The 12,152-nt window shown below is 47.1% G+C and overlaps 1 protein-coding gene across 7 annotated transcripts in view; it reads right to left on the bottom strand.

The window, feature by feature from the left end:
* Positions 1–11,336, bottom strand: part of LOC126194644 (mitochondrial ribonuclease P catalytic subunit) — a 163,080-nt gene extending 151,744 nt beyond the window's left edge. For 3 of the 7 annotated variants that reach the window (XR_007538488.1, XR_007538489.1, XM_049932820.1), the window contains exons 1-2: positions 11,195–11,282; positions 10,882–11,100 (exon numbers count right to left, since the gene is read on the bottom strand). Coding sequence is in view for 2 of the 7 variants with exons in the window: in XM_049932820.1 (XP_049788777.1) it covers positions 10,882–11,100; positions 11,195–11,217 (242 nt within the window). In the remaining 5 variants the exon portion in view is untranslated. Of the gene's footprint in view, positions 1–10,881 lie in introns of all 7 variants that reach the window. The other 4 variants (XR_007538490.1, XR_007538492.1, XM_049932821.1 and 1 more) reach the window with 4 other exon arrangements.
* Between the last annotated feature and the right edge of the window lie 816 nt (positions 11,337–12,152).

A 12,152-nucleotide genomic window follows, 5' to 3' on the forward strand; every position in this document is an offset into this window, starting at 1 on the left:
GCGGTATCAGGGCAAGCAGCTAGGGCACTGCGAAATTCCCACTCACTAAATGGAGCATTGTAAGATTCTAGGTGGTTGGTGCGAAACGAAAGGCTCCGACGTTCCATCCGCTCTTTAATGGAGCAGAAGGCCTGGGGGTAATTCGCAGAAGCGGAACTCATAGCAAAATGCTCTGCTAGGCGATGTGCAATGACGTCGGAGTCAGTACAAACTGCTCCATTCAGTGAGAGCGCAGGGACGCTGACAGGTGGCCGATACCTGTAGACGCGTCGAATCTTGGCCCAGACCTGCGATGGAGTGACACGGAGGCCAATGGAGGACACATACCGCTCCCAGCACTCCTTCTTGCCTTGGCGGATAAGGAGGCGGGCCCGCGCACGCAGCCGTTTGAAGGCGATAAGGTGGTCTATGGAGGGATGTCGCTTGTGACGCTGGAGCGCCCGCCGGCGATCTTTAATCGCTTCAGCGATCTCAGGCGACCACCAAGGCACAGTCCTCCGCCGAGGGGACCCAGAAGAACGGGGAATGGCAGATTCGGCGGCAGTAACGATGCCGGTGGTGACCGATGTAACCACCGCATCAATGTCATCAGTAGAGAGTGGCTCAATAGCGGCAGTGGAGGAGAACAAGTCCCAGTCAGCCTTATTCATAGCCCATCTGCTAGGGCGCCCAGAAGAGTGACGCTGTGGTAGTGACAGAAAGATCGGAAAGTGGTCACTACCACACAGGTCGTCATGCACACTCCATTGGACAGACGGTAAGAGGCTAGGGCTACAGATTGAAAGGTCAATGGCGGAGTAGGTGCCATGCGCCACACTGAAGTGTGTGAAGGCACCATCATTTAACAGCGAGAGATCGAGCTGCGACAATAAATGCTCAATGATGGCGCCTCGACCTGTGGCCACTGACCCACCCCACAGAGGGTTATGGGCGTTTAAGTCGCCCAAGAGCAAGAAAGGTGGCGGCAATTGGGCGACCAGCGCAGCCAGGACATGCTGCGAGACATCACCATCCGGTGGAATGTAAACACTGCAGACGGTAACAGCCTGTGGCGTCCACACGCGTACAGCGACAGCCTCTAAGGGCGTCTGGAGAGGGACAGACTCGCTGTGCAGAGTGTGAAGGACATATATGCAGACGCCACCAGACACCCTTTCATAAGCTGCTCGGTTCTTAAAATAACCCCGATAGCCACGGAGGGCGGGGGTTCGCATTGCTGGAAACCAAGTTTCCTGGAGAGCAATGCAAAAGAAAGGGTGAAGGCTGATAAGTTGGCGGAGCTCAGCTAGATGGTGGAAGAAACCGCTGCAGTTCCACTGGAGGATGGTGTTGTCCATGGCTGGGAAAGGCGTGACGGGACTGGGAAGGCAGATTACGCCGCAGGGTCACCTGCTGCCTCCGATGGAGCACCCGTGCAAATGCCATCCATTGCGTCCGAGGGACCGGCAAGAGCGAGGTCCTCAGCGGACGCAAGAATCTCCACCTCATCGTCAGAGGCAGAGCTTGTAGAAAGCGGTGGGATGGGTGCCACCGCAACATCGTTGGTCTTGGGGACTTTCTTCTTTTTCAGCTTGTCGCGCTGTGCCTTCGGTGGTTCAGGCTTCATGGGCTTCACTGGGTCAGTCTCAGGGACAGACGACGACCGCGAGGCCCGACGACCAGGGACTGGCGGTTGTTTCAAGCCCTTGCGGGCGTCAGCTTTTCCACTGGTCGGGACTTGCGAAGGGAGGTCCCCAAGGGATCCCTTCCTGGCGAGAGTAGCCGAAGAAGTCTTACGCTTCTCCGGCTGGGAAGGGGGAGCTGAGGTCCCCGATGGTTTTGAGGGTGTTGCTCCTGGAGGAGATGGAGCAGGAGCAACAGGGTGTGAAGTGCCCCCCACAAGCAAGGGGGGTTTTGGATGCTGACCAATCACAGAACCAACCGTATGGGACGACACAGGAGATGGAAGAACCGTCGTAGCAGCAGCGGCGTACGTTGACTTCATTGGCACAGGATGGAGTCTCTCATATTTCCGCCGAGCCTCAGAGTACGTCAGGCGGTCCAGGGTTTTATATTCCATTATCTTCCGTTCTTTCTGGAAGATCCTACAGTCCGGCGAGCAGGGGGAATGGTGTTCTCCGCAGTTAACACAGATAGGAGGCGGGGCACATGGAGTATCAGGATGCGAAGGACGTCCACAATCCCGACACGTGATGCTGGAAGTACACCGAGATGACATGTGCCCGAACTTCCAGCATTTAAAACACCGCATCGGAGGAGGGATATATGGCTTCACATCACAACGGTAAACCATCACCTTAACCTTTTCGGGTAAAACATCACCCTCAAAGGCCAAGATGAAGGCACCGGTGGCTACCTGATTATCCCTCGGACCCCGATGGACGCGCCGGACGAAGTGAACACCTCGTCGTTCGAGGTTGGCGCGTAATTCATCGTCGGACTGCAGAAGAAGATCCCTGTGGAATATAATACCCTGGACCATGTTGAGACTCTTATGCGGCGTGATGCTAACTGAAACATCCCCCAACTTGTCACAATTGAGCAACCTCCGTGACTGGGCAGAGGATGCCGTTTTGATGAGCACAGAACCAGAGCGCATCTTGGACAAGCCCTCCACCTCCCCGAACTTGTCCTCTAAATGCTCCACAAAAAACTGGGGCTTTGTCGACATAAACGATTCTCCATCAACCCGTGTACACACGAGGTACCGGGGTGAATATTCTCCACTGCCTGTTGTAGCAAGACGTTCCTCCCATGGAGTAGCGAGGGAGGGAAACGATCTCGGATCAAATTTCTTCCCGTTGAGGTTAGACCTCGATCGCTTAGAGACTGCTGGTGGAGGCCCACCAGCGAGAGACGATGTACCACGCTTCATTGCGGGTCATCCGCCCTGATGCCACCTACTCCGACCAAGGGCCCTCCCCACGGGCGCCACCCAGCCGCAGCAATAGCCACCTGGCAGGACGGCCATTGCCGGGAGTCCTGATGCCCCAAGGAGATGGGCATCTACTCCTTGGCATACGTGGGGAGTTAACGGCGCAGGCATCAGTAGAGCGATCCCTGTGTTGTCAGGGGGCTACAACCAAGAGGGTACATGGCGGCCCCACCACAACGGACTGGCTACCGTGCTGGATCTTAGGTGCAAAACTGACCAAAGTCGTCGTCGCAGATAAAAGAAACACTGCAGAGTGCAGCGTGGTAATCGCCCAAGAGATCGAAAACGAGCGGGACACCATTGCAACGACGAGAAAGCCGGCTAAAGGTCTCAATGCACGACGGATACAGTGCACCATGTAAGGCGCCCTTCCCCAATTGGCTCGCTCTTCGGAATAATTTAGAAAGATGGAGGTCAAACCTGAGAGGGGACCATCACATAAGGCCGAAACATTTGAGACTCCTTTTAGTCGCCTCTTACGACAGGCAGGAATACCGCGGGCCTATTCTTACCCCCGAACCCGCAGGGGGTTCCCCTCATGGAGTGGACGTCCACAGTCACCACAGAGAGGGGCCTGTGAACAGCGGGAAGACATGTGCCCAAAACGCAAGCACTTAAAACACCTCATAGGAGGTGGGATATACGGATTCACATCACAGCGATAGACCATAATCTTAACTTTCTCAGGGAGGGTATCCCCTTCAAAGGCCAGGATAAAGGCACCAGTATCAATACGATTGTCTTTAGGACCCTTCTGAACACTCTGAACAAAGTGAACATCCCGCCGTCCGAGATTGTCCCGAAGTTCCTCATCAGTTTGAAGGATGAGGTCCCTGTGAAAAATCACACCTTGTACCATATTTAGAGACTGGTGGGGGGTAATGGGCACAGGAATTGAGCCAAGATGGGTACAGGCACGAAGGGCCGCAGATTGGGCAGCTGAAGCAGTTTTTATCAGCAACGAACCCGACCGCATCTTGCTCAGGGAGTCCACTTCGCCAAACTTGTCTTCAATGTGTTCCACAAAGAATAAAGGTTTGGTATTGGTGAAAGTATCTCCATCAGTCCTGGTGCAAACTAGATAACGGGGGAAAGGTTTTGCCCCTAGCCGACGGGCCTGACCCTCTTCCCAGGGGGTAGCCATGGAAGGGAAGGCCGAAGGGGCAAGAGAAGCAGCACTTTAGGAAATCAGTTCCACGCAGAGAGACGGCCGCAGAAGAACGGCCAGAGTTCTGGACCCGTATGCGTTTCATTTGCATAGCGTCCGCCCTGATACCACCCACTCCGATCAGGGGCTCTCCTCACGGGCGCCACCCAGCCACAGCAAGGGCCGTCTGGCACGGCGGCCATTGCCGGGAGTTCCGATGCTCCAGGATGACGAGCAACCACTCCAAGGCATGCATGAGGAGGTCACAGCTCAGGTATCAGAAGTGTGATCCCTGTGTGTTCAGGGGGCTCAACCAAAAGGGTACATAGCGACCCCACCACACGGGCTGGCTACTGTGCTGGCTATGCACCCTAGTATCAGGCAACGACGTGAAAGACAAGGTGGAATGTACTAGGAGGGCGCACGTCGGAGACACTAGGTAAGGTGCTCTTCCCCAAATGGCTCACACTACGGAGGAGAAATTTTGTAATGGAGGTCAAACCCCAGAGGGGGACCAAGGAATGCCAAAAGGAGGAGATGATTATGCAACAAAGGCGAATTGGAAAACCAACAGAACCAGGAGGATAGCGGGGGCCAACATAAGCAGGGACACCAAGAGAGGGAGAGGAGAGGGCGAGGGGAAAGGAGCAAGGAGGGGAAAGGAGGGGAAGGGAAAGGAAATGCAGCCCTGGAGAGAAAGAAGGCTGCAATGGCTCGGGGCCCCTTGCTCGCCACGCACGTATCCACAAAAGAGTTGTGGACCCCCTGGGGGGTCGAGTTGCGAATGTGATGGGCACACTTCTCAGCATATGGCAAGAACATGTTGTTAAGGTGCTGAGCTATAAGGTAGTTGGCTGCACCAATGTTGCTAACTATGGACGTAGAGGAACCCCTTCCTTGTGCATCTTAGACAGGCCATAAAGTCTGTGTGGTACTGTGCTTTTGCTCTTAGCTGCTTAACAATCTTCTCTGGATGGCCTGTTTCCTTTAGGACAGCTCTGGACTTCTTATCCACCTTATCTGTGGAGTCCTTTTCTAATGGTCTGCTTGCTGGGTCATCCAAAATTTTTCACACCTTACTGTCATAATCTGCCTTCCATAGGACGATTGTAGCATTCCCATTATCTGCTGGTAAAACCACAATGCTTTCATCTTCCTGGGGTTGTCTGAGAGCCCACCTCTCATCACCAGAGACATTTCATTCAGGCAGCTTGGTTTTGGTGAGCACCCAACATGTCTCATTGGACTTTTTGAACCTGACTGGAAGTTTCAGAGCCACCTGCTCCATTGTTCTGACAAAGGCGGGGAGCAAGGAAGGTGCCTCCACGTGTGCATTTTACTTACATGCTACATAGAAGAAAGTAAAATGCCGGCACTCCCCAGAAACATTGGCCAATGGGACAACGGCCAAACCTTCCACCACCGGAAACCAATGCAATCAAAAGCCAAAAACAAAAACAGGTCCTCTTCAGGGCCAACCCTGACGATCGTCAGCCTGAACGTCGAGGGAATCACCAAGAATAAGGAGGATGTAATATCGCAACTATGCCGATCAGAAAAGTGGGACGTACTGTGCCTGCAGGAAACACATAGAGATGAAACAGCAAACAGACCCAATACCAAAGGAATGCGCTTGGCAGTAGAAGCACCTCACAGAAGGTATGGGAGCACAATATTTACCAGACCCGAGATGCTGCTCTCTTCCACGAGTAAGACAACCACCAACAACATTGAAGTGTTAGCAATAGAGAGTGGATCATTTACAATATGCTCCGTATATAAACCCCCCGGCCAGAACTTGCACACTTCAATGCCAGAAAGCTTCAACAACCAAAGGTCACACTTCATTGAGGGCGACTTTAACAGCCACAGCACCACCTGGGGCTACGACGAGACAGACGCCAATGGTCAGCTGCTAGAACAATGTGCTGAGGCAAATAACCTCTCACTTCTCCACGACCCCAAGCTCCCCTGCTCCTTCAACAGCAAAATTTGGAAGCGAGGTTACAATCCCGATATTTGCTTCGTCAGCCGGAACATCTACGACACCTGCTGCAAAAGAGTATATGATGCAATCCCAAAGACACAATATCGACCTATTGGAATCCAAGTCTACTCAACAATCAAAACAACCAAAATACCTTTCCGTAGGAGATTCAACTTTAAAAAGGCTAGGTGGTCAGAATATTCCCAAGTGCTGGATGAGGAATTAGCCAGTCTGACCCCAACACCAAATAATTACCTTACCTTTGTTGAGACTTTGCGAAAGGTATCTAGACAATATATTCCTAGGGGTTGCAGACAACACTATATCCCAGGGCTCTCAAATGCCTCAAAGGACATCCTGGAGAAGTATCAAGTATTGTTCGCGGAAGACCCATTCAGCGATGAAACCATCACCTGTGGCACAGCTTTAATGTCAGCCCTCAGCGAGGCATGTGAGAAGAAGTGGATAGCAACCCTAGAAAGAATGGATATGTCCCACAGTAGCAAAATAGCCTGGAACCTGATTAAGAAACTGGATGGTGACCCAAGGCTAAGCAAGGCCCTGTCCAACGTAACTCCAAACCAGGTGGCCAACCAACTCCTTCTAAACGGGAAGTTCAACTCCAAACGTCAGAAAACTAAAATCACACGCCTACTGCCAACGGAAAACACCAACTTCCTGAAACCATTTAGCATGAGAGAGTTGAACAATGGCATAAATACCATGAAGAATGGGAAAGCCGCTGGGTTTGACGATATTTGCGTGGAACAGATTAAAAACTTCGGCCTTGGCGCCAGGGACTGGATACTTGGACTTTTTAACGTGTGCCGTGAAACCTTTCAAATCCCGAAACTGTGGAGGAAGTCAAAAGTGGTGGCTCTCCTTAAACCCGGGAAGGACCCACAGTCTCCGAAGAGCTATCGACCCATAACCCTTCTCTGCCATCTGTTTAAGCTCTATGAAAGATTGATCCTCAACAGAATAGAGAAGATCGTTGACTCGAAGCTAATTCCACACCAAGCAGGTTTTAGACCTGGAAAGTCCTGTACCAGTCAAATTCTAGCATTGACGGAACATATCGAGGATGGGTTTGAGAATAAACTAATCACCGGGCTGGCACTAGTCGACCTAAGTTCCGCCTATGATACAGTACATCACCGGACACTACTGCATAAAATCTATGAGACCCTGAAAGACTACCACCTAGTCAAGATAATCGAATCCCTGCTCCAAAATAGACAGTTCTTCGTAATGCTTGAGGGGGAAAAAGAGTCGATGGCGGAATCAGAAAAATGGGCTCGCCCAAGGGAGCGTGTTGGCGCCAATCCTATTCAACATATATACAAATGACCAACCAACTCCAGACAAAACCAAAACTTCTGTATATGCAGACGACCTGGCAATAACAGTTCAAGGCAACAGGTTTGAAGCCATCGAGGAGAAACTAGAAACCGCCCTTTCTATAATGTCAACCTACTACAAAAAGAATTCTCTAAAACCCAATCCCTCCAAAACTCAAGTGAGTGCATTCCATCTGAACTCGAGGCAGGCAAAGTACAGGCTCAATGTTACCTGGGATGGGACATTACTAGAACACACAGATACTCCCACCTACCTTGGCGTCGTGCTGGACAGAACATTGACATACAAATATCATTGCAAAAAAACACGCAAAAAAGTAGAAGCATGAAATAAGAAAGCTGTCCAACAGCAAATGGGGTGCCAAACCTACCGTGGTCAGAACTTCAGCCCAAGCTTTGTGCTTCTCAACTGCCGAATAAGCGTGCCCGGTATGGTGCAGATCCGCCCACGCAAAAAAGGTAGATATTAGCTTGAATGAAACATGCAGGATAGTGACAGGCTGCATGAAACCTTAGAAAATCTTTACAGGGCCGCAGGTTTCACAAACCCTGACTCACGTAGGAAAGCCCATGAACATACCGAGAAGCTAAAACAAACCTTTGATGCTTGTCACTCAATATTTGGCCTAGAGTGTGGCCCCAGCAGACTCAAATCCAGACGCCGTTTCCTAAGTTGCGCCTTAGATGAGCCCCCCATCTACTATCCACTAAGAGAGGACCCACCAAGTGGCGTTTCTGGTGATTGGAAAACCTGGAGAATGCTTAACCGCATCAGAACTGGGGTGGCTCCTGAGAAATCTAATCTGATCAAATGGGGTTTGTTGGACGAAAATGACGACAAATGCGACTGCGGCACTCGACAGGACGTGGAACATCTCCTACAATGCCCAGCCTGCCCACACAGATGCACCCTCGACGATCTATGGCTGGCTAAAGAAGAAGTATTAGACATTGCCCAATATTGGGCAAACAAATTGTAGTTTCCGGACATGAAAAAGTAAAGTAAGTCTGACAAAGGCCACAACCGGAACAATTCTGAGGTTAACTGCAAAATTAAGACCCTTTCTCAGTACTTTCGAGGTGCAGTGAATTCCATCTCACTCAGTTTGACAACAGTGTAAGTGTCCTCATTCTGCTGCACATCGGTGACCTGAAAATAATATGGCAGCCGCTCCTGGCAGGCACAAAACCTCGGCTGGGAAGCACGACATGGCATGCCACAATAACAGAATGTCCTAGATCACAGGAGGGCTTAAATGACAACAATCGAAAGATAAAATGTCTTTCACATAGTGCACCCTCTATTATTTATTGATCTTTTTACAAGATGAGCCAGCCGGAGTGGCCGGGCAGTTCTAGGTGCTACAGTCTGGAGCCAAGCGACCGCTACGGTCGCGGGTTCGAATCCTGCCTCGGGCATGGTTGTGTGTGATGTCCTTAGGTTAGTTAGGTTTAATTAGTTCTAAGTTCAAGGCGACTGATGACCTCAGAAGTTAAGTCGCATAGTGCCCCGAGCCAATTGAACCATTTTACAAGATGATGAATTTACTCCTGGCATTTCATGGGGTGTGAATATTTTCCATAATTTACGAGCAATTTCAACTTGACATCATGCAATATAAGTTAATGACATAAACTCAATCGGTTAATCAGTAGCCAACAGAATCAAACATCGAGAGCGCTTAGCATTGGTCAGGTAGTGTGTATGTGACACCAAGCTGATGTGACATCCAGAGAGTTGCTGCATCTACACATTTTTATAGCAAATTCTCTAAACAGACAAGACTGGGACCAAACTGATGGCACCTCCTGATCCCTAGTGGAGTGCAACAGTAAGAAATCAGTGACAATGAGGATGTACCACGGTCGTCAACCTGGGCGAGAAGGAATTCTATGCAACCATCTTGAAAATACTGAGCAAGGGTCTTAATTTTACAGTTAACCCCAGAAGTTTTCCTGTTGCAGCCTTCATCACAGCATGAAGCAGGTTGAAGGGTATGAGAGAGGCAGTAACAACATGTATTATCTAGTCTGTCCATAGATAGATTAGTACTGGAAAGCAAGGAGAAATTTGGAAAAGGAATTGAATATCAGGGAGAATAAATCAAGACTGTTTTGTCAATGACATTGTAATCTTGTGTGATATGGCAAAGGGCACAAAACATCCATTCGGATATTGCGTTGAATTCAGTTTACAAGATGAACATCAACAAAAGTATAAACAAAGATAATGAAATGTACTCAGATTAAATCAGACAATGCCAAGGGAATAAGATTAGAAAACAAGATTATGAAAGTAGTAGGCCTAGATAAGTTTTGCCATTCGGGTCATGAAATAACTGAGACTGGTACAATGACAGGTAACATAATTTTCAGACTTGGAATACCAAGAAAAACATTTACGTAAGAAAAATACATGTTAACTTCCGATATAAATTTTTATGAGAATACTTGTCTGAAGAATTGGACATGGAGTAAAAACAGTATAGAAGAAAAGAGAATAGTAGCTTTTGAAATTTAGTGATACAGAAGAATAATGAAAATTTGATTGGTAGATCAGGTAACTAATGAAGAGGTACTGAATCTCATCAGGGAGAACAGGAATTTGTGGCCCACCTCAACTGAAACAAGTTTGTAGGATGCATTTGTAATTTATCACAGAATAGAGGGAAAAATTGCAAGAGGGATATCAAGGCTTGACGCCAGTAAACAAATTCAAATGGCCGTAGATTGCAGTAATGTAATTCTTCAAATACTCTTGTTCATATGTCAAAATGTGGTTTTAACAAGCCGTCAAAGTTATTTTGCCTCATAATTTGTTGTAGAAGCAATGATTTTACTCACTGTGACAATGAGTTTTTCTGAAGTCATTCCAACAGATTTTCAAACTCTTTGGCATTGATGGTAATGTTATAGAGAGAACTGCAACCACGACTGAATTCTCTCTATGACTTTTCCTTCAGGATCACCTTTCACATTGTCACAAATACTAAAAACATGACAGGGAAATTATCCCTATTAAAAGGCAACTGGATGTATATAATAAAGTACAGAGTTACCACAGAAGAAATTATTGCTTACTTGTGAATCTATAACTTCTGATATACTGATCATATTGAAGCGCAGCCTATGTTTCCCTTGACAAATATAAATACAGACTGCCATACAGGTTTACTCTAAACTTACTATAAAGACTCCTAAGCGGCTTCCCTGTTTTCAGCCATATTTTCAATTGTCAGTGCGCCATAAAATTTGTGGCTACTATTTTAACGAGTCTTTTTATCCCTAACACTGCCTCTCATTACAGTATACTGATCTTTCTTGACAGTCTTTATTGATAGCGCAAAACGTTCGTTTCGTAGATTGAACTTTTTATGAGGCATAGATCTCATTAGTATAAGATGAAAAACTCCCGTAATTGGAAGACAATAAAATATAAACTATTCATCACCTTTGCTGAGTTGTTGTTACAAGTGATGGATTGAAATTGCTGATAGTACTTTCTTCTCTGCGTCCCTCAACATAACGGGCACTATTAACATTAACGCACTTCCTAGCGCCGGAAAAGAAACTGCTAACATCTCTCGTGAACAGCTTTCTTCGGATGAAGTGCTGTAAGACCAACTTTGCAGACCATACCATTGATCGTTTCGACATCACTGGAAGCACACTTAAACAATATATTTTTGAAATAATATTCCCTTAACTGTATTGCTTTTGCCACATACACAATGACATTTGATACTATAGGCCACAATTCATACTTTTTAACACACCACCTCTTCATTTGTTTACAAACAAACTACACTTTTAAATCGACCAATTACAACATTGCAAACCACAGTCTCATGTTAGACTGTGTTGCGAAATGTCATTTGTGTCTACAGGCAGCAAGCCTTGGTGCTGATCGGGGAAGTCGATCAGCTGGCCTCGGGTTTGCAGCTCAAAGCGCTTTCCAGTGGCAAACAGCTAAAGCTTGCCATTGTCTCCTGCGTATTGTTGACGAGTTTTGGTTTTGTGCGTTTTTTTATCTTAATAGAACTTTCATTTGGAAAAAAGAAAAATATAGTGGCAATTAGCGCACTCCAACATAGGGCAGTAATAAAAGCTTATATCGCCAAACTGACGAAGGTACAGGTACAATAATCAAAATTTCTGGAAAAAGTTTCTCTTTAACCTACAGATTACATTTCAAGATCCTTCTGTCTCATTTGCATTCATGAATTTTTCAAACCTTACTATCCCAGATAATTATGGAAATAATGATACTAAAATGTTCTTCTTCCTGCATACCAAGTATTATGCTTCTCATGTGTGTAATTTATAAAAAATTTCATCGAAATCAAAACTGACGAAATAATCAAAATATTTATTTGAAGAATCTCCTGTAGAGTGTATAATTTGCTGTATATGCAATTTTAATGTCTCGTTTCTGAGACTTTTATAAGTTTATAAATCGTATCAAAGAGACATACTGTCACCTGTTTTAAAATGGTTCTCCCACTAAAAATATGCTTATACAACTTGCTTTACTTTTTTAACTCACTGTCATCAGCAGTGACAATCTTCATTTGCTTTTTATTTATCAGAAAAACTCTAATGTCAATCAAACTGCACAGTCAGTTTTTATTCTAAACCCATACCATTGTATTAAAATAGTCTTAGTAATCCTGAATTCCTTCAACACGGTGTGCCTTATAGGCAATTCTTTCATCCGAAATA

The sequence above is a fragment of the Schistocerca nitens genome, chromosome 7, assembly GCF_023898315.1.
Source record: "Schistocerca nitens isolate TAMUIC-IGC-003100 chromosome 7, iqSchNite1.1, whole genome shotgun sequence".
Lineage (NCBI taxonomy): Eukaryota > Metazoa > Arthropoda > Insecta > Orthoptera > Acrididae > Schistocerca > Schistocerca nitens.